At 47.1% G+C, this 25847-nt stretch overlaps 1 protein-coding gene across 8 annotated transcripts in view; it reads left to right on the forward strand.

Annotated features, from left to right (window-relative positions):
* Nucleotides 1-25847, forward strand: part of CNOT10 (CCR4-NOT transcription complex subunit 10) — a 187473-nt gene that overhangs the window by 94612 nt on the left and 67014 nt on the right. For all 8 annotated transcript variants that reach the window (XM_073568782.1, XM_073568835.1, XM_073568844.1 and 5 more), the window contains one exon: nt 6410-6490. In XM_073568782.1, coding sequence (XP_073424883.1) covers nt 6410-6490 — 81 coding nt within the window. The remainder of the gene's footprint in view (nt 1-6409; nt 6491-25847) is intronic.

Below are 25847 nucleotides of genomic sequence, written 5' to 3' on the forward strand. Positions count from 1 at the left end.
CCCGTGCTGACAGGCGGCCGCCTCATCTAATCCAGGCCCCGGCTTCATCTTGGGCCTTGTCCTGCGTCGCGGCCACGCCCCGCCTTCTTTCTCGGGCGGGCTTTCCTCCCGCCCGCTTTAAGCCTGCCCACCGCCTTCTCCCCTCACGCCAAGTCTCCCCGAGGCGGCGCTGTCTCCACCCACCCCAGTCTGGATAGGACGGCGCCATTTTTAACATCGGCGGTTAGCCCCGCCCATCTTCTTCCTCGGTCTCTGCAGGGAAGTGCGCGCTTCCTGCTCTGTTCTCAGGCTGCCGCCATTTTCACAGCCTGTCAGCCGGACGCTGTCTTATCTGCCGTGCCCCCTGCAAGCCCAGACAAGCCGTGCACTTCATTTGCTGGAAGCTGCGACAGGACACCGGACCGTGAGTAGCTCTGCGACTGCAGACTGACACCCTCCTCTGCCTCCTGTCCCCCAACCTTCCGGCACTGCCTCAGTGACTGTCCGTCAGTATGTCTAATTCTAAGTCTGACCGCTCTCGTCCTCCTGCCTCCTCTTGCACCTTAGTTAAGTACTTTGCGTGCTCTTCTTGCAATCGCAAACTTCCCTCAGGTCAGTCCACTTCCCTCTGCCTGGATTGTAGCAACCCTATTCAGCCTGACGCCGACCAGGAGCCATCTAGGGCCCCAGGCGAGAGTGAACCCCCCCCATGCCTGGCTGGGCCTCGTCTCTATCACAGTCAGTGGCAGACCTCACCAGGGTGTCTCAGACCCTAGTAGCCGTCCTGGATAAGCTGCCCCTGGACACCTCTACAGGGTCCAGCAGGTCCCGAGAGATTCCATCTGAGTCGGCCAGCGATAGTCGCAAAAGACCCAGGCAGGATCCCCAGCCGGATTCCTCTCCTCGCCCCATGTCACCACATAGTCCTTCTCGGCAGCATCCCTCCCGGGCCTCCTCTCCCGAGTCAGGTGAAGCGCTCTCGGACGGATCATCTGAGGGGATCTTAGAGCTGGATTCGGATCAGGATGCGAACATGAGGGTTACTGTGCAGAACCTCATTGCAGCGATCCACCAGACCTTCGACATTGCTGACCCCCCTGCGAAATCCTCAAATCAGGAGGTTTCGTTCAAACGGGAGTAAACACCCTCCAGGGTATTCCCTTTACATTCCGAGTTTGGAAAGATTTTTACCAGAGAAAGAGGGGATCTGACCAGACGCTTTCAACGAGGGAAGCGTCTCGGCGTTCTGTACCCGTTTGCTAAAGAGCTCACGGACAACTGGTCTGCTTCTCCCTCGGTCGATCCGGCCATGTCCAGGCTTTCTAATAACACGGTTCTCCCGCTTTCAGGCGTGGCGTCTCTTAGGGATTCTAATGATGGGATCATAGAATCCCTAGCGAAGTCTGCCTTCGAAGCGGCTTCGACGGCCTTATGCCCAATTTTTGCTTCATTTTAGGCAGCAAAAGCCATAGCCACTTGGGCAGAGGATCTTCGTCAGGGCATCCTAGAGGAAGCACAACCAGATCGATTGGCCGATCTTGCCAATCAGATTTCCCATGCGGGGGATTATCTGCTTTCTGCTTCTTTGGATGCCGCATCCTGCGCAGTCCAGGCGTCAAGTAACGTTGTGGCAATCCGACGTACAATTTGGCTCAAGGCCTGGCAGGCGGACCTGTCTTCTAAAAAGTCTCTTACTAATCTGCCTATTCAGGGAGGGCGCCTCTTTGGATCCCAATTGGACCAAATTATTAAGGACGCCACCGGAGGCACGAGTTCTCTCCTGCCTCAGGCCAAACCTCGCAGACCCCCACTGAGGCGTCAGTTTCAACCCTTTCGGGATAACCGCCGTTTCAATACGGCGGAGACCTCCTCCAACCAGCAAAGACCGCAGGCACGCCAAGATAGGAAGAAAGTTTCCTTCAGACCCACTCCCTCCTGACGCTCCCACTATTCGCGGGGCAGACCATCCAGATCCGGATCGGGTCGGCCCACATCAACATGACTATCCTCGGACTCCCGAGGGTCCCTCCCAATTGGGAGGTCGACTCCTGTTCTTCAAGGACGTCTGGCTGGCCTCGGTAGAGGATGCTTGGGTCAGGGAGGTTGTATCATCAGGATACAAGATAGAGTTCATCTCTCTTCCACGGGATCGTTTCTTCGAATCACGTCCTCCAAAGATCCAGCTTTGATCCCGGGGTTCTTTACGGCCATCGACTCTCTCCTCAGTCCCGGGGTGATTGTGCCCGTTCCCGAATCGGAGCGGTTTACAGGGTTTTATTCAAACCTGTTTGTCGTGCCGAAAAAAGACGGGGCGGTCCGATCCATCTTGGATCTCAAGCTGCTCAACAAGAGAGTTAGTCAGAAGTTCCTGCGTTTTGCGGTTCGCCAGGAACATTACCAGTTCGTCGCGCTGCCCTTCGGTCTCGCCACCGCTCCCAGAGTCTTCACGAAGATCGTGGCTGCGTTGAAGGCCTTGTTGAGGATCAGAGGTCTCGTTCTTTTTCTGTACCTCGCCGATATTCTGATCAAAGCTCCCTCTTTCCAGCAGGCGCGCCTAAGTTTGACGATCGTCCTGGACACTCTTTCCGATTTCGGGTGGATCATCAACAGGAAAAAGTCCTGTCTGGTCCCTACTCAACGTCTTGTGTTTCTGGGCCTACTGTTCGACACTCGTCGGTCAAGGGTCTTTCTCCCACAAGAGAAGATTCTCTCCCTGCAGCAGGCTGTGCGATCGCTGCAGACCCCACGATTTCCGTCCCTCCGAACAGCTATGAGGGTCCTGGGAAAAATGGTGGCGGCGATAGAGGCAGTTCCCTTTGCCCAATTTCACGCCAGACCTATCAAACATGCCATTCTGTCGAGGTGGAACAGGTCGGCTCTGTCCTTGGATCGCCCTGTTCGTCTTTCATGCCGGATCAAGCGGTCACTCAACTGGTGGTTGACGTCACCTCTCATCCTCTTGGGGCGGTCTTTTCTTCCTGTTCATTGGCAGATTGTAACAACGGATGCCAGCCTCCTCGGCTGGGGTGCAGTGTTCCGCAATCACACTGTTCAGGGTCGTTGGTCGACTCAAGAATCTGCTCTGCCGATCAACGTTCTAGAGATACGAGCGATCCATCTGGCTCTCGTCCACTGGGACAGACTCCTCGAGGGCCTGCCTGTCCGGATTCAGACAGACAACGCCAAAGCGGTAGCATGTGTCAACCGCCAAGGAGGGACATGGAGTGCCTCAGCCCTGGCAGAAGTGTCCAAGATCCTTCAGTGGGCAGAGATTTCGATTCCGACAATCTCCGCGGTACACATTCCCGGCGTAGACAACTGGGCCGCCGACTTTCTCAGCCGCGAGGGTCTCACGGCAGGAGAGTGGTCCCTACACCCGGAGGTATTTCTTCAGGTCTGCAGTCGTTGGGGAACCCCGGACGTAGATCTGCTAGCTTCTCGCCTCAACAGGAAGGTCCCACAGTTTGTATCCAGAGCTCGAGATCCTCTCGCAGTGGGCGCCGACGCTCTGGCCATTCCTTGGTCACAGTTCGAGCTCCCCTACCTGTTTCCTCCCCTGCCTCTTCTTCCCATGCTGTTGAAGATCAAAGCAGAAGGAATTCCAGTCATTCTCATCGCCCCGAATTGGCCCAGAAGGTCTTGGTTCGCGGACATTGTCAACCTTCTCGCGGACGCCCCCTGGAAGCTTCCAGACAGGGCAGATCTGCTGTCTCAAGGTCCGATTTGCCACCCCAATTCTCGGCCGTTCAATTTAACGGCGTGGCTGTTGAGACCGAGGTTTTGAAAAGGGCAGGATTCTCCGGTCGAGTAATTCATTCCATGATCCGAGCCAGGAAGCCATCATCTTCCAAAATTTACTACCGTACTTGGAAGGCCTATTTCACTTGGTGTGAGGCCAATAACATCGCGCCTATGTGCTTTTCGCTCCCTTCCGTTCTGGCGTTTCTTCAGGCAGGGCTGGATGCGGGGCTTGCGCTCAGTTCCTTGAAGGGTCAAGTTTCGGCACTCTCCATTTTATTTCAGAAGACTTTGGCCTCCCGCCCTCAGGTCAAAACCTTTCTTCAGGGCGTGGCTCACACGGCCCCTCCGTATCGAGCGCCCGTAGATCCATGGGATCTTAATCTGGTTCTTGAGGTTCTGCAAGGTTCTCCCTTTGAACCTCTCAGAGAAGTCTCCCTTTCCCTTCTCTCCTGGAAGGTAGCCTTTCTGGTGGCCATCACCTCCATCCGGCGCGTGTCGGAATTGTCGGCTCTTTCTTGCCGCTCTCCTTTCCTGGTACTTCACCAGGACAAGGTAGTTCTGCGGCCTCCGCCCTCTTTTCTTCCGAAGGTGGTGTCCTCCTTTCACCTCAATGAGGATATTGTTCTGCCGTCCTTCTGTCCGAGTCCAACTCACCCTCGGGAGCGGTCCCTGAACAAGCTGGATCTGGTCAGGGCAATGAGTCTATCTGTCTAGGACGTCTTCCTTGCGAAAAACAGACTCTCTTTTCGTCATTCCAGATGGGGCGCGGAAAGGTCACCCGGCTTCCAAAGCTACTATTGCTCGCTGGATCAGATCGGCAATTTTGGAGGCCTACCGGGTTAAGCATCGAGTGGCCCCTCCAGGTATCAGAGCGCACTCTACCCGGGTAGTGGGTGCTTCCTGGGCGGTACGCCACAGAGCCTCCGCGCTGCAGCTTTGCAAAGCTGCAACCTGGTCTTCGGTTCACACGTTTGTGAAATTCTACAGGGTCCACACCTACGCTTCGGCGGACGTCAGCCTAGGTAGAAGGATTCTGCAGGCAGCAGTGGTGAGTCCACTGGCCTGATGGAAGTTTGTTTCCCACCCCAGGGACTGCTTTGGGACGTCCCATGGTCTCTGTGTCCCCCAATAAGGCGAACGAGAAAACAGGATTTTTGGGTTGCTTACCGTAAAATCTGTTTCTCGGAGCCTTCATTGGGGGACACAGCACCCTCCCATGTTCTACAACTCCTGTTCTTACTTTGGTTGATTGGTTACAGTTGAGTTGTTTGTTCTGTTTTCAATCTATTCTGTTTCTTCTCCTACTGCTTTCTCACTAACTGAGGAATTCCCTGCCGGTCGGTGGGGTGTATACTGCGGAGGAGGAGCTAACCTTTTTTTGTGCATAGTGTCAGCCTCCTAGTGGCAGCACAGCATACACCCATGGTCTCTGTGTCCCCCATTGAAGGCTCCGAGAAACAGATTTTACGGTAAGCAACCCAAAAATCCTGTTTTTTCAGTGATATCACTTTCTGACATACAGTGGATATAAAAAGTCTACACAACCATTAAAATGTCAGGGTTTTTTTGTCATGTCAGAATCATACCAAGGAGAATCATTTCATAGTACCTTACCAGCACCCTGCAGTTGTGCTTCAGGGGTTCTGAAGGGCTGACAGATTGAGCACTCTGCGTGTCAAACTCCTCATGTGACTGTCACTTTTGACAGCTCTGATCGGCTCGATCGCCAATGCTGTACCTACAGCAGGAACCTGGCTGCGTACGTCAGTCTGACTCCTCCAGCTGATCGCACCAATACAGGAGATGTACTATGCGATCAACAATGACGTACATATTATTCTTGGAGCATTAAGCGCATGTTCTTGTGACAGATATGTACGTCACGTAGCTTTAAGGGGTTAATACCATTTTTGTTTGGAATTGGTCAGATGATTTGGTTTGTGATGGCAAATGGTGGTTTTTAACCCATCCAGACAAAGGTCTCAGTGCATGTGCTGAGAAGCATCTTCCAAAAGACTATTTCTGCTGCATCACTAGAAATTAATCGCTAATGTTTTGCATTTTGTTAATAGCCTCATGGATTTGGAGAAAAGCTGCCGTCAGTAAGGCTATGTGCACACACAGATTTTGGTCCTGCGGATTTCAAAAGACCTGCGGTTTACCTGTGGATTAGCCTGCGGTTTCACACCTCTACAAAGGAGAATGTGTGAAACCCGCTGCGGATTCCGCACAAAGAATTGTCATGCTGCGGATTTGAACCCGCAGCAAATCCGCACGGAAAAATCCGCAGCATGTGCAGAGTGTTTTCCAGTTTACCATTGAGAACAATGCTACTGTACAACGCACCTAAATCTGCTGCGGACCCGCAGAGCCTGAAACGCTGCGGATCCGCAGCAGAATCCGCACCGTGTGCACATGGCCTAAGAGGCAGTAACTGTTAGCAATTATTAATGATGAAAGCCCCTGCAATGTTTAGGAAGTGGTATAAAAGCAGATACACCTTGGACAGATGTGGAGCGCTTTGTGATCGCAGCCAAAAGGTTTGCCGCAATATTCATCTGCTACTGCACCAACGATTGTGAATGGTCACACTTACTGTTATTTGATGAAACAGGAAAAGCTTTAAATGGCAAATTGTGGCGTGGTAAAATACAATTTATTATTTTTTTTTCTTGCATTTTTCTTTCAGCAATAAAAACCATGAAGGTGATAAATTTCTTCCTGCTCCACCTTCTGCACCACTGAAGAGGCAAGAACTTGAAAATCTAAGGTATTAACGTGTATTTCTTTAATTACTAGTCGCTTTCATATACTTACCTGTCATGGCAGACTACATCGTGACTTTGAGGATTTTGGGTTACTGCCTGTGGCAGACTTGTTGTAGAAATGTCTGTGACTTGAAAATCTGCTCTGTTCATCTGAGTGGATTTGTTTCTGCAGAATATGAATAGATTTCTGCAGGCCTCATTCAGATGAGTAGGAGAGAAAATTCTGCAACAAATTTTCCACTCACCGTCCAATCCTTGTTTAATCCATTCTCCGCTTTGAGCATGTTCAGACCTCAGCTGCGCATTCCTGACCGAGCTTTTCAGCAATTGTGGGTCCTCAGCACCTGGACCTCTACCAAACTACATGAAATCTAAGGACCGTCGGAAAAAAATAATTATATATACACTGTGTTCCAAATTATTATGCACAGCAGAGTTTTCAACCTTTTTATTTTTATTTTGAACAAAAAAATGGTCAATTGTGAAATTATAAGCATTATCAGCTTATTACAAAAGGAAATCAAACAGTTTTCAAGTCAAAACTTTATTCTAGGTGATGTTACATTTGCACATAGGACCCCTTGTTGGAAAGAAGCTTCTGAACTCTCTCGTCCATTGAATTTGTCAGTTTTTGGATGGTTTGTGCGTCAATTGTTTTGTATGTGGACAGAATACCCTCCCAGAGCTGTTGCTTAGATGTGAACTGCCTCCCGCCATCATAGACACTCCTTTTGATGATGCTCCAGAAGTTCTGAATGGGGTTGAGGTCAGGGGAAGATGGTGGCCACACCATAAGTTTGTCCTCTTTTAAGCCCATAGCAGCCAGAGATGCAGATGTGTTATTTGCAGCATGAGACGGTGCATTATCATGCATGAAAATGATCTTGCTGCGGAAAGCACGGTTCTTCCTCTTGAACCATGGCAGGAAGTGCTGTTTTAGAAACTCCACATAGATTATGGAGTTCATCTTTACCCCTTCAGGGATCCTAAAGGGGCCGACAATCTCTCTCCCCATGATTCCAGCCCAAAACATTACTCCACTTCCTCCTTGTTGGCGCCTTAGGCTAGTTTCACACTAGCGCTTTTGAGCGCAGCGACGGCCTGCGCACGGCCGCAGCTAAGTCCCGCCCCCTGCCGCGCCTCTGCCGGTAGCTCCGCCTACCGGCGCATGACGCTGCATGCGTCCTGCGTCCCCTATATTTATCACTGGGGGCGCAGGCCGTGTGCAGAATGCGTTTGGCGGCGCATGCGTCCTTTTGACGGTGCACCGACCTGCGCCAAACGCAACCTGCTGCAGTTTGGTTGCGCCGGCGCACCGTCAAAAAGGCGCATGCGCCGCCAAACGCATACTGCGCACGGCCTGCGCCCCCAGTGATAAAGATAGGGGACGCATGCAGCGTCATGTGCCGGTAGGCGGAGCTACCGGCGGAGGCGCGGCAGGGGGCGGGGCTTAGCGGCGGCCGTGCGCAGGCCGTCGCTGCGCTCAAAAGCGCTAGTGTGAAACTAGCCTTAGCCGTGTTTTCATGGGGTGTCCATCAACCAGCCATCCTCCACTCCATCCATCTGGACCATCGAGCGTTGCACGGCACTCATCGTTGAACAAAACAGTTTGGAAGTCAGTTTTCATTTATCGTTTGGCCTACTGGAGCCGTTTCTGCTTGTGTGCAGTGGATAGAGGTGGTCGACAGGATGGCGTACGCACAGCTGCAAACCTCTGAAGGACCCTGCATCTTGTTGTTCGGGGGACGTTGGAGGCACCAGCAGCTTCAAAAACTTATCTGCTGCTATGACAAGGCATTTTTGCAGCTGCTCTTTTAACCTGACGCAATTGCCTGTTGGAAAGAGTCCTCAATTTTCCTTATCAGCACGCACACGTGTGTGCTGGGAATCAGCTACATACTTCATGATTGTGCGATGATCACGATGAAGTGTCTTGGCAATGTGGATTGTAGTCATGCCTTGACCTAAATACTCCACAATTTGTTGCTTCTCAGCAGCCGACACATCCGTTTTCTTTCCCATTTTTGCAAAAAATGTAGGCTGCTTAATAATGTGGAACAGCCTTCTTAAGTAGTCTTGCCTTTATTTGGACACACCTGCCAAACTAATTTGCACAGGTATCTGCAATTGCTTTCAGTGATATAAAGAGCCCTGACACACATCACCATCAATGAGTTTAAATGACAAACAAAAAAATTCTAACCTTGTCACTCCTAAACTCGTTTTGCATAATAATTTGGAACACAGTTTGTGTATGTGTGTGTGTATATATATTATTATTATTATTTATTGTTATAGCGCCATTTATTCCATGGCGCTTTACATGTAAGGAGGGGTATACATAAAAACAAGTACAATAATCTTAAACAATACAAGTCATAACTGGTACAGGAGGAGAGAGGACCCTGCCCGCGAGGGCTCACAATCTACAAGGGATGGGTGATAATACAGTAGGCGAGGGTAGAGCTGGTCGTGCAGCGGTTTGGTCGATCGGTGGTTACTGCAGGTTGTAGGCTTGTCGGAAGAGGTGGGTCTTCAGGCTCTTTTTGAAGGTTTCAATGGTAGGTGAGAGTCTGATATGTTGTGGTAGAGAGTTCCAGAGTAGGGGTGATGCGCGAGAGAAATCTTGTATGCGATTGTGGGAAGAGGAGATAAGAGGAGAGTAGAGAAGGAGATCTTGTGAGGATCGGAGGTTGCGTGCGGGAAAGTACCGGGAGACGAGGTCACAGATGTATGGAGGAGACAGGTTGTGGATGGCTTTGTATGTCATGGTTAGGGTTTTGTAATTGAGTCTCTGGGCAATTGGGAGCCAGTGAAGGGATTGACAGAGGGGAGAAGCTGGGGAATAGCGGGGGGACAGGTGGATTAGTCGGGCAGCAGAGTTTAGAATAGATTGGAGGGGTGCGAGAGTGTTTGAGGGGAGGCCACAGAGCAGGAGGTTGCAGTAGTCAAGGCGAGAGATGATGAGGGCATGGACTAGGGTTTTTGCAGATTCTTGGGTGAGGAATGAACGGATTCGTGAAATATTTTTGAGTTGAAGTCGGCAGGAAGTGGAAAGGGCTTGGATATGTGGTTTGAAGGAGAGATCAGCGTCGAGGATTACTCCGAGACAGCGAGCTTGTGGGACTGGGGAGAGTGGGCAGTCATTTACTGTAATTGATAGGTTCGTAGGGGGGGGCCACGTGAGATGGGGGAAAGATGATGGATTCTGTTTTGTCCATGTTGAGTTTCAGAAATCTAGCGGAGAAGAAGGATGAAATAGTGGACAGACATTGAGGGATTCTGGTTAGTAGGGAGGTGATATCTGGTCCAGAGATGTAGATCTGTGTGTCGTCAGCGTAGAGATGATACTGAAAGCCATGAGATTCTATGAGCTGTCCCAGGCCAAAGGTGTAAATAGAGAACAGCAGGGGCCCAAGGACTGAACCTTGTGGGACTCCGACAGATAGGGGGAGAGGTGAGGAGGTGGTGTGTGAGTGGGAGACGCTGAATGTCCGGTCTGTTAGGTATGATGAGATCCAGGATAGGGCCAAGTCTGTGATGCCGAGGGATGAGAGGGTCTGTAATAATAGGGAATGGTCCACTGTGTCAAAGGCAGCCGACAGGTCCAGGAGAAGGAGGACAGAGTAGTGTCGCTTGCTCTTGGCGGTTAAGAGGTCATTGGTGACCTTAGTAAGGGCAGTTTCAGTGGAGTGGTGTGACCGGAAGCCAGATTGTAAGCGGTCGAAGAGGGAGCAAGAAGAGAGATGGGAGGACAGTTCAAGGTAGACGTGTTGTTCCAGTAGCTTGGAGGCGTAGGGGAGAAGTGATATAGGGGGATAGTTAGATACAGAGGATGGGTCAAGAGAGGGCTTTTTGAGGATAGGTGTGATGGAGGCATGTTTAAAGCTTGAGGGGAAAACACCAGTTGTTAGTGATAGGTTAAAGAGATGGGTTAGGGTTGGGATGAAGACTGTGGTGAGGTTTGGTATGAAGTGGGATGGGATCGGGTCGAGTGCACAGGTGGTGAGATGTGATTTTGAGAGTAGAGTGGAGAGTCGATCTTCTGTAATGGTGGAGAAGTTGGTTTTGAAGGTGGAGGGCTGGGAAGTTGGGGGGAAGGGCTCTGGGGGTTGTTGACCAAAACTGTCTCTGATGTTATCAATCTTCTGCTTGAAAAATGAGGCAAAGTCTTCAGCTGAGATGAGTGGGGATGGAGGAGGTGCTGGGGGGCGGAGGAGAGAATTGAAGGTGTTGAATAACTGTTTAGGGTTGTGAGACAGGGAGGATATGAGAGATGAGAAGTAGGTTTGTTTAGCTGTGGCGAGTGTGGTCTTGAAAGTAGTGAGGAACTATTTGAATGCAATGAAGTGCTCGTTGGAGTGGGATCTTTTCCATCTGCGCTCAGCAGCCCTGGAAGCTTGCCTCAGCTCTTTGGTCAGGCTGGTGTGCCAGGGCTGTCTGTTGATTTTGCGAGTTTTGGTATGTGTAAGTGGGGCAGCGGATTCCAAAGCTACAGCTATTGTGGTGTTATATAGAGCGGCAGCGTCATCCGCATTGTGTAAGGAACTTATATCTGTAAGAGGGAGGAGGGATTCAGAGAATGAGTGTAGGTCAAGGTATTTAAGATTCCTGCTAGGGTGTGAAAGTTTGTGGGGTGGGGATTGTAGACATGGAGTGAAGAGGGAAGAGAATGTGAGAAGGTTGTGTTCAGAGAGAGGAAGAGGTGAGTTAGAGAGGTTAGATAGGGAGCAGAGGTGGGTGAAGATGAGGTCCAGTGTGTGGCCATCTTTGTGGGTGGCTGTAGAAGACCATTGAGTGAGGCCGAAGGAGGAAGTGAGAGATAGGAGTTTAGTGGCAGCTGAGAGGGAAGTGTCAATGGGGATGTTGAAGTCGCCCATGATGATAGTAGGGATGTCCGTGGAAAGGAAATGAAGTAACCAGGTGGTGAAGTGGTCAAAGAAGGTGGTGGCTGGCCCTGGGGGGCGGTAGATGACAGCCAGTTGGATGTTGGAGGGGGAGTAGATGCGCACAGAGTGCACCTCAAAGGAAGGGAGGGTAACAGAGGGTGGCAGTGGGATTGGGGTGAAGGAGCAGGTATCTGACAGGAGAAAACCAACTCCTCCGCCATGTTTGCTGCTGGGGCGGGGGTGTGAGAAAGGTGGAAGCCGCCATACGAAAGTGCAGCAGGAGAGGCTGTGTGTGTGTGTGTGTATATATATATATATATATATATATATCTATATATATATATCTATATCTCTCTATCATACAGTACAGACCAAAAGTTTGGACACACCTCATTCAAAGAGTTTTCTTTATTTTCATGACTATGAAAATTGTACATTCACTCTGAAGGCATCAAAACTATGAATAAACACGTGTGGAATTATGTAATTAACAAAAAGTGTGAAACAACTGAAAATATGTCTATATTCTAGGTTCTTCACAGTAGCCACCTTTTGCTGTGATTACTGCTTTGCACACTCTTGGCATTCTCTTGATGAGCTTCAAGAGGTAGTCACTGGAAATGGTTTTCACTTCACAGGTGTGCCCTGTCAGGTTTAATAAGTGGGATTTCTTTCCTTATAAATGGGGTTGGGACCATCAGTTGAGCAGAAGTCTGGTGGATACACAGCTGATAGTCCTACTGAATAGACTGTTAGAATTTGTATTATGGCAAGAAAAAAGCAGCTAAGTAAAGAAAAACGAGTGGCCATCATTACTTTAAGAAATGAAGGTCAGTCAGTCCGAAAAATTGGGAAAACTTTGAAAGTGTCCCCAAGTGCAGTGGCAAAAACCATCAAGCGCTACAAAGAAACTGGCTCACATGACGACCGCCCCAGGAAAGGAAGACCAAGAGTCACCTCTGCTGCGGAGGATAAGTTCATCCGAGTCACCAGCCTCAGAAATCGCAGGTTAACAGCAGCTCAGATTAGAGACCAGCTCAATGCCACACAGAGTTCTAGCAGCAGACACATCTCTACAGCAACTGTTAAGAGGAGACTTTGTGTAGCAGGCCTTCATGGTAAAATAGCTGCTAGGAAACCACTGCTAAGGACAGGCAACAAACAGAAGAGACTTGTTTGGGCTAAAGAACACAAGGAATGGACATTAGACCAGTGGAAATCTGTTTTTTGGTCTGATGAGTCCAAATTTGAGATCTTTGGTTCCAACCACCGTGTCTTTGTACGACGCAGAAAAGGTGAATGGATGGACTCCACATGCCTGGTTCCCACCGTGAAGCATGGAGGAGGAGGTGGGTGTGATGGTGTGGGGGTGCTTTGCTGGTGACACTGTTGGGGATTTATTCAAAATTGAAGGCATACTGAACAAGCAAGGCTACCCACAGCATCTTGCAGCGGCATGCTATTCCATCCAGTTTGCGTTTAGTTGGACCATCATTTATTTTTCAACAGGACAATGACCCCAAACACACCTCCAGGCTGTGTAAGGGCTATTTGACCAAGAAGGAGAGTGATGGGGTGCTACGCCAGATGACCTGGCCTCCACAGTCAGCAGACCTGAACCCAATCGAGATGGTTTGGGGTGAGCTGGACCGCAGAGTGAAGGCAAAAGGGCCAACAAGTGCTAAGCATCTCTGGGAACTCCTTCAAGACTGTTGGAAGACCATTTCCGGTGACTACCTCTTCAAGCTCATCAAGAGAATGCCAAGAGTGTGCAAAGCAGTAATCAAAGCAAAAGGTGGCTACTTTGTACAACCTAGAAAATAAGACATACAGTATTTTCAGTTGTTTCACACTTTTTTGTTAATTATATAATTCCACATGTGTTAATTCATAGTTTTGATGCCTTCAGAGTGAATCTACAATTTTCATAGTCATGAAAATAAAGAAACTCTTTGAATGAGAGGGTGTGTCAAAACTTTTGGTCTGTACTGTATATTAAAAAATTGTATTTTAAGGCCATGTGTAAAAATGCAGCGTTTTTTTTATCCTGCAAGTTTCCACTGCAAATTAGTCAAAAGCAATCTGTTTTTGTTCTTCAGTGTTTGATGCATTTTTGCCTTTTATTGATGTTTTTCAATGCATGGTTTTAAACGAAAACACGAGAATTCTGCACTTACTATCGCAACTGCTTTTTTTACATGCATTTTGTCAGGTTTTTATAGAAGCTTAAAGAGAATCACGAAAAATGCATAGTTTAACAGTGTCTTCAAAGGCACAATGGACCTGAGTGTTCATGAAATCACATCCACTTTGATTGAACTGTTAAAGGCAGCAAATTATTTGCACAAAAAAAATCAGAAAGTCTTTACACTGCACAGGAACGGAACCTAAGAGTGGACCATACTAGTAAAAAAAATGTAGACGTTCTCTATTGCTGGGCAATTAAAAGTTTTATAATAAACATTGTGATTCCATACCTTCATAAATTCTGTGCTTGCTGTGAGTTGTACGTTCAGATGCTGTAATCCAGTCCTGGTCTAGTTTGTGCAGCTTGTGCAGATATAGATTATTATAACATGAAGCTGGGCAAATTGCGGCCCACAGCCCACGTCCGTCCCTCTGGCTGTTCCTCTCCAGCCCAAAGACTGACACAGCCGAAGGGCTGGAAACAGTGACCCACGGGCCGCCCCATGTTCTGTTGACTCATTCCTTGTAAGTAAAATCATGCTCAAGTTTATCACAATTCTGTTTTGTAGAGACCTAATAAGGATTCCACATTGGTGCCTGAGTACTGTGTTTCATACGAAGGATTTTTTATGTGTTAGCTAAGAATGAGAAGAATGGAAGCTGCTCTACAGCACCCAGCAGCAGCCACCACTTTTTGAACTGGGTGCAGCAGAACGCAGCTCCAGAGCAGCCACCACATATTGAATGGAGCTGCACTCTGCTGCACCCGGTTCAACCAACACATATTGACTGGAGCTGCACTCTACAGCAGGCACCACATATTGAATGGAGCTGCGCTCTGCAGCACCCAGCAGCAGCCACCACATATTGAATAGAGCTGTGCTCTTCAGCAACCCAGCGGCAGCCACTACATATTGAATGGAGCTGCGTTCTGCAGCACCCAGCAGCAGCCACCACATATAGAATGGAGCTTCACACTACTGCACCCAGCAGCAGCCACCACATATAGAATGGAGCTTCACACTACTGCACCCAGCAGCAGCCACCACATATAGAATGGAGCTTCACTCTACTGCACCCAGCAGCAGCCACCACATATAGAATGGAGCTTTGCTCTGCAGCACCCAGTAGCAGCCATCACATATTGAATGGAGCTGTGCTCGGCAGCACCCAGCAGCAGCCACCACATATTGAATGGAGCTGCGCTCGGCAGTACCCAGCAGCAGCCACCACATATAGAATTGAGCTTCTCACTACTGCTCCCAGCAGCAGCCACCACTTATAGAATGAAGCTTTGCTCTACAGCACCCAGGAGCAGCCACCAAATATTGAATGGAGCTGTGCTCGGCAGCACCCAGCAGCAGCCACCACATATTGAATGGAGCTGCGCTCGGCAGTACCCAGCAGCAGCCACCACATATTGAATGGAGCTGCGCTCGGCAGTACCCAGCAGCAGCCACCACATATTGAATGGAGCTGCGCTCTGCAGCACCCAGCAGCAGCCACCACATATTGAATGGAGCTGTGCTCGGCAGTACCCAGCAGCAGCCACCACATATTGAATGGAGCTGCGCTCGGCAGTACCCAGCAGCAGCCACCACATATTGAATGGAGCTGCGCTCTGCAGCACCCAGCAGCAGCCACCACATATTGAATGGAGCTGCGCTCGGCAGCACCCAGCACATATTGAATGGAGCTGCGCTCGGAAGCACCCAGCAGCAGCCACCACATATTGAATGGAGCTGCGCTCGGCAGTACCCAGCAGCAGCCACCACATATTGAATGGAGCTGCGCTCTGCAGCACCCAGCAGCAGCCACCACATATTGAATGGAGCTTGCCTCTGCAGCACCCAGCAGCAGCCACCACATATTGAATGGAGCTGCGCTCTGCAGCACCCAGCAGCAGCCACCACATATTGAATGGAGCTGCGCTCTGCAGCACCCAGCAGCAGCTACCACATATTGAATGGAGCTGCGCTCTGCAGCACCCAGCAGCAGCCACCACATATTGAATGGAGCTGCGCTCGGCAGCACCCAGCAGCAGCCACCACATATTGAATGGAGCTGCGCTCGGCAGCACCCAGCAGCATCCACCACATATTGAATGGAGCTGCGCTCGGCAGCACCCACCACATATTGAATGGAGCTGCGCTCTGCAGCACCCAGCAGCAGCCACCACATATTGAATGGAGCTGCGCTCGGCAGTACCCAGCAGCAGCCACCACATATTGAATGGAGCTGCGCTCTGCAGCACCCAGCAGCAGCCACCACATATTGAATGGAGCTGCGCTCTGCAGCACCCAGCAGCAGCCACCACATATTAAATGGAGCTGCGCTCTGCAGCACCCAGCAGCAGCCACCACATATTGAATGGAGCTGCGCTCTGCAGCACCCAGCAGCAGCCACCACATATAGAATGGAGCTAAACTATTCAGCTTTGTTCAGTGTTTACATCCTGCAGTCGGAGCTTCTATCATCTGATTGGTGAGTGTGTCCAGCGTCGGGTTCCCACCAATCTCATACTGATAACCTATCCTACGGTTATCCTATTAACCTTTTGCAGCTTGCCCATGAGAATACTAGTTATGGATCTACTGTATTTTCTAGTACCTCTCTTATTATATAAGTCGCTTTAGTATATGCCCTATTTGATCTTTCCTGCCTTTGAAGTTGTTATATTTTTGTAGCTCTGCCATTAGGTAATGTATTTGTACTCTAGATGCCTCCGCACTCTTAGCGGGACAGAGTAATTGACCTGTCTGCAGGACGGCTGCGGCGAGGGTTGTTGTTACATTGGGGGTCACTATAAGCACACTGAATGTGACCCGGGAGGCCTTAGATTTACTGTTGTGTCCCTCACCCCTCCATCAATGTAACATTACAATATGATGCCTGTGGCTTGTCTTGTAGTCATTCATGTCATGGTGTCTGATCTGTTCTGCCAGTAGCGGAGGGGCCCTGGTGTAGGAGCAAGGAAACATTCCCACATGGATGGTCCCCGCCTCAGTAGCTGCCAGAGCTTTTCCTTTCCTCTTGGGCAACGGTTCAATAAGTCTTTGCATCACCTGGCTGCACTTTGAGATTCCATACGTTTTAAAGTGTGAGAACAAGCAAGTCTTGTTTGAATAGGTCATGACCAAGTGATCTGATCATGGCAGCCATGGGGCGATGAAGGGGGAATACAAGTCTATTTTGTTTGCAAGTGGAAGTTGAGTGTAATCCCTTTCTTGCCTGGGAGGCCCGCTCTGCTGCAGATTTATGCTCCAAGCTGTCGCCTCCTGTTGGGGAAATTGCTCTTTCCAGGATAGATGTTCTCTTCTAAGGGTTTGAGAAGATCAGCCCTCTGCTTTGTTACACCGTTGCACATCCAGATGTTTAAAACCTCACAAAGCTGATTTAAAACAATATGAACTCGCTAAATATTTTATTAATGATAAATATATTATGCACACTTTATGTAAAGGAGATCAAGGGTTTCCTGGCCTGTAATAAGCAGCCAATGCTGTCTACGTTAGACATAAATCTAGAAGTACCAGTTCACATTGCTATCACAGGTACCCGCTATATTATTGGTGAGGTATACGTCGCCCTTGGGTGCTCGCACTGCAGCCCCTAGCTCTCATGTGCTCTCTGGTAAAATGCTGGTCACTGCCTGCAAAGCTTGATGTACAGTATGTGTTGTGTTGCCTATATTGACTTCATTAAGAGCTATGTAAATCAAAAAGCACTGAGCGCCCCCTTGTGGCAGCAAACATTTTATATTGTACCAATGGCTGTGAGTTGGGAGTCATTGGAAGAAACTCTGCTCTTAACCTGGAGTCACACACAGCGACTTACCAGCGATCCCGACAACGATATCAACATGTCAGGATCGCTGGTGAGTCGCTATGTGATCGCTGGTGAGCTGTCAAACAGACAGCTTCACCAGTGATCAGCACAGCGATGCCGTGCACCCGGCATTGCTGTGTTCGTTAGCGCTGATGCCATATTCATGTCAAAAATAGAATTAAAATAAAAAATATTGTTATTCTCACCTTCCGACGTCCCGCGCAGCATTCCCGCCTCTCTCCACGCTCCGGTCCCAGTAATCCTTCGCGAGAATGACCGCGAGAGTGTCACGGTCTCGCGGCAGTGCGACGTCTCGCGGTCATTCTTGCAAAGGATTACTGGGATCGGGAGCGTGGAGAGAGGCGGGAATGCTGCGCGGGACGTCGGAAGGTGAGAATAACAATATATATGTATATTTTTTTTTATTATTTTACAGCTGATCGCTGGTCCTCCCGCCTGTCACACGTGCTGACCAGCGACAAAAAATATGTCCAGAGGTTTCTTGCAGCGATCAGCAATACCGGCAGGGGGGCCGGTCGGTGATACCTGTCACACACAGCGATCTCGCTGGTGAGATCGCTGTTGTGTCACAAAAGTTGCAATGGTTTTGATAAATGTATAATACGAGAATCCTATTCCCCTTTAATGTTGTCAATAATAATAATGAATATTTGTCAGCTATAATTTATGTAGCAACCAACATATTCTGCAACAATTTACAGTCCCCACTATGGTGAGTCTTTTATCAAATTCTCTAAGCTTGTTTATCAGCTCCTCTTACTACTTACATTTCATTCCTCCACTTGTTTATACAGATAAAGAAAGAAAAACTAAATGTGATGTACACGAACCACAACTTAATGAATATGTGTATATGAAAAACTTAATAAAAAACAAAGAAAATATAACAAAATAATGTTTATTATAAATTCTGGCACAATATACAACAATAATGAATAAAAGATGTATATAAAAATATATTATATTATGTGGCAAAAAGAATCCCACAATGTATTAATAATCTGGTTACATATTATGTTAATTTCACCACTGTAAAAAAAAAAAAAAGAAAAAAAGTTTATTGTAGTATGAATCAAGCATGTATAATGATCCCCAAATAAAGCAGCAACAAAATATATATAATGAAATATATAGAAATGAGTGCATCAAAAATAGTGAAGTAAAAAATATTTAATAAAGTACAATAATAAAATTGTCAAATATAGATCGCTATACCAAAATTTGTAATAAATGAACAAAAAAATTGTGACACTAATATGTGTAAATACATGTGTTAAAAAATAACACAGAAGTGAAAAGACAAAAAATTGTGAAGATATAGCTGCTGAGATAATGGGGTAAAATGTACTAAACTCACATGGGAAGTGCTAAAACATGCAATTATAGGAGCGCTTATATAGACAAATTTCTGACACTGTGTGAAACGCTGTGCAATGAGCACATTATCCAACGTTTCTACAATACAGGAGGCATATGACCTAAATAATGAGATGAACTGCCATATAGCGCTATTAGGTAAGAATAAGCCAACACAGGGAATTAATATATGGCACTAAACCATGTAGCGCCATATGGTAGAAAAGGGTCAGCACAAAAATTCAATTTATAGGAGTGCTTATCTAGAGAAATACCAAGCGCACCATATATAAAATGGACAAAAGATCGAGCGCTTCTATAGCACAAAAGGCTTGTAACCCAATATAATAAAGTAAACTGCTATGGAGCGCTATATATAAAAAATGGGCAAACACAGGAAAATACTGTGTAGCAATGTGCAATGAATAGAATATCAAGCGCTTAATAGGAAAACATATAGCCTGATATAATGAAATAAGTTGCCATGTAGCGCTATATAGTAAAAATGGGCCAGCACAGGAATACAGTCTATAACATTATGCAGTGGACAGAGTGTCTAACGCTCAATAATAGAAAAAGCATATAGCTTAGTAAAGCTTGGTATATTACCCAGTGAGCTGAATGAGAGACAGTGGTGGAAGCGGGTTGCCAGGATAACGCGCCCCGACTGCATAGGCAGAAAGCTGCCAATCAGTGGTAAATGGCTGAGTTATATAGAGCTCATAAATATGGAGGACTACATGGAAGAAAGTTTAGTAAAATTGAAAAATTGGCTGATTAAAACAATGATTTTATGAAACTACAGCAAAGAGCCCAGTAAGTAACGCATTGCTGGAATCAAGGTTATCTCCACACCACACTTCGTAAAGACTAGGTGGCACAGATTAACTTAAGCGTATTAACCTTGCATCCAGGTTTAGTTTTTAAGCTTTTTTTTTTTTTTTTTTCCTCCTCTCCTGCCAAGAGCCATAATCCTTTATTTATTTATTTATTTATTTTTTTCAGTCCACATAGCTGTATGAGAGTTTGTTTTCTGCAGAACAAGGTTTTTTGTTTGTTTTTTTTTAACCGCAACATTAATGCAATAAAGCTTGTAATATGCTGAAAAAAAACCAATATATTGCCTGACATGGTATAAATAGCTATCTTCTATGAAGCCCAGCCTATGGCTGTGCTTCAAAGGCGAGGTATCATGGCAGTAGCTTTAATTCATGGGCACCCTTCAAATGCATCGTGGAGGCCCTGTGGGTGCCTGAGCTGTCGCTCCTCGGGATTGGGCACCTTAATGCTGCTTAATAGTAGGTTTCAGGTGCTTACACAGAAGTGATAGCTGCTGGTGGAGGCAGGTGCTGGCTGTACAGTACATCCAGCACCTGGCATGGTGGACCAGGGCCGATCCTTACACTTGCACCATGTGTCACCAGAAAATCACCCTCTGTTTAAATCTGTTTTGTAAGTTAAATGTATTTTTTGTTATAATGTTTGTTTTTTAGATGACTGTATATTATTACTTCCTGTACATCACATGGATGTAAAAAAAAGCCCTTTAACATAAAAACCTGTATTAAACAATTGGCAATTTCCTGATGCCGTGTCTCTTGCTGGTAATCTGGCTACTGTATGATCACAGGCTCGCTCGCTTTGTTTGCCGGCCGCAGTCTCGTGTAACCTAGCAGCACTGCGTAAGACACACTGCGTTCTCTCTCTGGCATGTCAGCAGGAGTGAAGCTGACGAACATTCAAAGTATTTTCCCTTTTGATACCTCAAGTGGAATTTTTTTTTCCTCTTTTGATCCACTTTTCTCCATCCTCTCCTTCCTCTATTAACCCTTCATACCGTCTGCTAGATGGAGAAGAAAATGGGACTCCGGAGAAATGTGCATAAACTCTCGCCTTCAATTCAGATTCAAATCGGCATTCACAATACTTTTTTTTTTTTTTTTTTTTATCCAGTCGTGAACTTTTCTTCCACCCTCCTGCCTGAAATCTTTACGGAAGCCGTATCGCTCCCCTTTCCCTCCAACATGGAATTAATACTTATTTGCATCATCAAACACATGCCGGACTCTGCTGTGCGCTTTTTCCTTTCCTTACTGGCTCATAAATTTTCAGTGACTGACGTTTCCCAAGTACGGCTTTTTCCACATGGATAGCTCTAATTCAGGGGCCCAGATTACATGTAATAGACTCTCATTTTATATGGTGGTGACGCTAATCTTGTGCTTTACGCCCTGCCCCGTGATTTTAGGGACTTGTCTAGGATTGATCTGCTGATGCGTGTCACTGATTCTGCTTGTGCCATAGAAGCTACGGTACACGTGAGATCAAAGGAATGATACTTTTATTATAACATTTACTACTTCTATTAGAGGCCTCTCTGATGTAAGAAATGTATTTAACTTAGATTTCAATATTCCATATAATCGAGTGATTAGAACGGACGTACGGTATATAATATGATTTTGTAGGTTAATTTTACATCTGCACTTACAATGAAAAAAGTGTAAATGACTTTCACGCCACACATTTTATTTTTTTCCCCTGAATTTTACAGACCGTTTGATAATGTAAACCTGATTGCGACGTGACAGATTTTATCAGCAGCACCAAAGGTAGTTACTGTACATGTTTTTTTTTTTTTTTATATATATTTTTTTTATACAACACAACTGCATGTGTGCATGCAATCCGCTTTTATGTTCCATACATGGGGTTGCCGTTTTGAAATGAAGGGTGCCAGGTTCACTATGCATAGAAGTTACCGAAACGTGTGGGTGCCTTGGTAATTTCCATTGTTTTCGGTGAAAAGGCGTACATGTTGAGCAGATTTGGATTGGAAAGGGAGTATGAGAAACCTCGACTGGGTTCCAACAGACAACCAGCTGAATTCTCACTTGTCAGACCCCACAAACGTGACGTTTCGCAAAATATATATATATCTTTTTATTTTCTTTTTTTTTTAATCAGATCTTTTTTATTAAACATTCAGGAATCAATACAGAAAGAATATGACATCTTATATAGCTAGTAAAAATTACATTGAGAGCAGATATTATTTAAAGGGTAAAACTCTTCCTGTGTAAGAATAAATAAGAAGAAATCTCAAAACACAGATATTTGCATAAAATTGAGCCTATAAACAACATGGCTCCACAAATAAACAAAAATCAAAATTATACATCAGTGCCTCATTTCAGCGGGAAAACCATCCCCGCCAGCCGCGCCACTCCGCATCATATTTCGCCCCCCCCGCATATCAGGTCCAATCCACCCCAGCCCCCTCCCACCGCGCCACTCAAAATCTACTTCGCCACAAAGGGCACTAGACTTTATTTTCACCCCCCAAGCATCCCCTCATCGCAAGCACAACAGCAACTGGTCCAACATCGCATCCCGTACCAGTGCGCCCGAGGGGAGACCCGGTGACTCCATCCATGGCTGCCAAATTTTGTAAAACTTTCTTAATGCATTTCTTTTTAACTAAGCCCCCCTTTCCAATCTGATGACATTATTTAGTTTATTTTTAAGCTCTGACAATGTTAGTGGCATAGGATCCAACCAATGATATGCAAGTATCTTTCTTGCCTGATACAGGATGCGTGCTATTCCCAGGGCCACTGCAGAGTCCGGGTCAACCCCCTCCTCCCACAAATTCAGCAAACATAGACGAGGTGACGGTCGTATTGTGATATGGTATACTTGGGCTATGAGTCCCAGGGTCTGCCTCCAGAAATCCCCAATGTGCCCGCACTCCCACATAACATGCATCAAGTGGGCATCATCCTGCCCACACCTAACACATTGTGTATTGGGCCTAAGTCCCATTTTAAATAATAAGCTGGGTGTTTTATATACCCTGTGAATGAGATATATTTGCGAAAGCCGCTGGCACTCAGAAACCGCCATTTTAGGGACCTGTTCTAGAATATCGGACAACTGGTCCACCGTCAGGGGGCCAACGTCCCGTTCCCACTTATTCTTAGCAGCAGTCAGTGGATATGTCTCCAGATGGGCAGGCAATAATCTTTTATATAATTCAGAGATAAGTCCCCTAGAAGACTCAGATGTAAGTAGCATATGTAGTGTTTGATTATGTGTCACTATCACCGGATTTGTCCTTCTCTGTTTTTCCAATGCATGTCTTAGCTGTAAATACTGATAAAAGAAGACGTGCGGGAGGTGAAATTCTGTTCTCAATTGTTCAAAACTCTTAAGAGTATTATTTTGCAAAATTTGTGACACCAGATAAATCCCTTTATCTTCCGAACCCCACCAGCTTTTTGATCTCTTGCAAATCCGGATTTCGCCACAATGGCCACAATTCCGTAGGCCCATTTATCTTCAAAAGAGACTTACCCCTATCCCACACCCTGAAAATCATAGCCAACGTGGGGTATCGTGCCCCATTTATCTGCCGTCTTCCCACCTCCAACCGGCACCCTGGATATTTCCATACCGATCCTTCCCTCACAATATCACCACCATTGTCACATGCCCCGTCTCTACCCCAACCCTTAAGATGTTGCATCTGGGAGGCTATAAAGTATATGAATGGGTTTGGCACCGCCAATCCTCCCTCCTCCTTCCCTCGCTGCAGTATCTCCAAGCGAATCCTAGCCTGTTTTTTCTTCCAAATTAATTCCCGGAATAATGTATTTATTTTTGCAAAAAAGTCCCTACAGATCCACACCGGAGAATTATGTATCAAATATAATAATTGTGGCATCATTACCATTTTGATTAAGTTAGATCTACCAATATTCGACAACGGCAGGCGACACCAAGTATGTACTTTTGCTCTAAATCGCTGCAACAGGGGCTCCAGATTCAGAGCCCGAAAATCCTTCGGGGCAGGACTAACAATTATACCCAGATACTTAAACCTCCGAACTACAGGGACCGGTATCTGCAAATCTGAGAAATCCGCCGGGAGAGGGTCTATCAGCATTAAAGCTGATTTGGACCAATTAATCCGAAGACCAGACCTCAGCCCAAATTCTCGAATGACCTCCATTGCCGGCAAAATCGAGGAATGTACCTTATCTAAATATAGAAGTAAATCATCCGCGTACAATGATATCCTCAACTCCACAGTTCCACATCTGAATCCCATTATTTCTCTGGACTTCCGAATTGCAACTGCCAATGGCTCCACCGCAGTAGCAAATAGCAAGGGCGAGAGCGGGCACCCCTGTCTAGTACCGCTCCCAAGAGGAAAAGACTCAGAGACCCTGCCATTAGCCCCAACCTTCGCCACCGGCGAGCCATATAACAGCCTCACCCAATTTATAAATCTGTGTCCAAAGCCCATTTTCCGAAGTACCGCCCACAAAAAACCCCACTCCAGACTATCGAACGCCTTAGCGGCGTCTAAGGACAAAATTGCTCTTCCCCCCAACTCCCCAGAACTATGTTGAATCCCCAAGTATAGTTTCCTAAGGTTCATAGATGTGGCTCTGCCCGGGATAAATCCCGTCTGATCCTTCTGTATAACAGATGAGATAACTCGGGACATCCTATTGGAGAGTACCTTGGCCAATAATTTAACATCTGTTGATAATAGGGAAATCGGGCGATATGAATCCGGAACCTCTGGATCCTTTCCGGGCTTTAATATTAAAACTATCAAAGCTTCCCTCATAGATGGCGGGAGGACCCTCTGCCTTTCAGCCTCTTCAAATACCTTAAGTAGCTTAGGTAGCAGTAAGGGTGCATAGGTTTTGTAAAACTCGCCAGGCAGGCCATCCATTCCTGGAGCCTTTTCATTTTGCATCTGACCAAGCTCCTCCTCCAACTCCTCCAACAGGATGTCCCGATCCAATGAATCCCTATCGCTATCAGCCAATGCAGGGAGAGAGAGAGCATCCAGGTACTGCTCAATCTCAGTCTCCGTGAGACTGCAATCTGATGTGTATAGTCGCATATAATACCTCCTTATCTCACTCACTATGTCCGCACTGTCTGTCACAAGACCACCCGAGTCCGTTTTTAGCCTATTGATATATGAAGATCCGTCCTGTGCTCTAATGACCGTGGCCAATAAATGTCCTACTCCCTCCCCCTCTATAAAATATTTTTGTTTGAGGAAATAACGTTTATTTGCTGCCGCCGACATGATGTTTTCCCTGAGCGACCCCTGTGCCTTCTCCAAAGCTTTTTTAGTTTCCTCTGTCGGGTTGAGTATCACCGCAGCCTCCGCAACAGACACCTCCTGGATCAGGCCCCGGGTGTAGCGTCTATTTTGGCTTTTCCGTGTGCATATTTCTCTAATATATAAGCCCCTGACATAGGCTTTCATGGAATCCCAGACTATGTGTGATGATGCAGAGTACTCATTAAGTTGAAAATATTCTAGAATGGCATCATGCAAAGATCCCCCTATAAGCTGGATCCAGAAGGGATTAAGCTTCCAGATAGGTCTAGATAGGGTGAGGGGGTGTCCCCATGAAAGTGTGACATGTAGCGGCGAGTGATCAGATACACTTCTAGGCAGGTAGGCCACCCCTCGTACATATGGGGTCATGAGTGTATTCCCAATGGCCAGGTCTATCCGTGACATAGCGTGGTGGGAGCTAGAGTAGCAGGAAAACTGTCTGGCTGTGGGGTTTCGGACACGCCAAAGATCTACCATACCCAGCTCCACTAACGTTCTAGCAAATGAGGTTGAGGCTGCATCTTCTGATATGTTTCCCGAATGCAACTTATCCAAATAGGGATGCAAATATGTATTAAAATCTCCTATTAGAAGAGTCGGCGCAGGGGGAAAGGAACCCAAAATAGACAAGATTCTTTTTACTGGTTCGACTGAATAGGGCGGGGGGATGTACATGGCAACCAAAATAAATTGTATACCGTATAACGTGCAAAGCAAACATACAAATCTGCCCCCAGGGTCAACCACTGATTTAGTAAATGAGAAGGGGATGGACCTGTGCACCAGCACACTGACACCCCGCGCATGGGTCGAGTACGTGGAATGATATTCATGTGAAACCCATCCCTTTCTTAGCCAATGAATATTATCTTTCACCATGTGGGTCTCAGACATACACAGGATAGCCGGGAGAAATTTCTGCAT

This window comes from Dendrobates tinctorius, unplaced genomic scaffold (assembly GCF_039654945.1).
Source record: "Dendrobates tinctorius isolate UK_male_01 unplaced genomic scaffold, ASM3965494v1 ptg000005l, whole genome shotgun sequence".
NCBI lineage: Eukaryota > Metazoa > Chordata > Amphibia > Anura > Dendrobatidae > Dendrobates > Dendrobates tinctorius.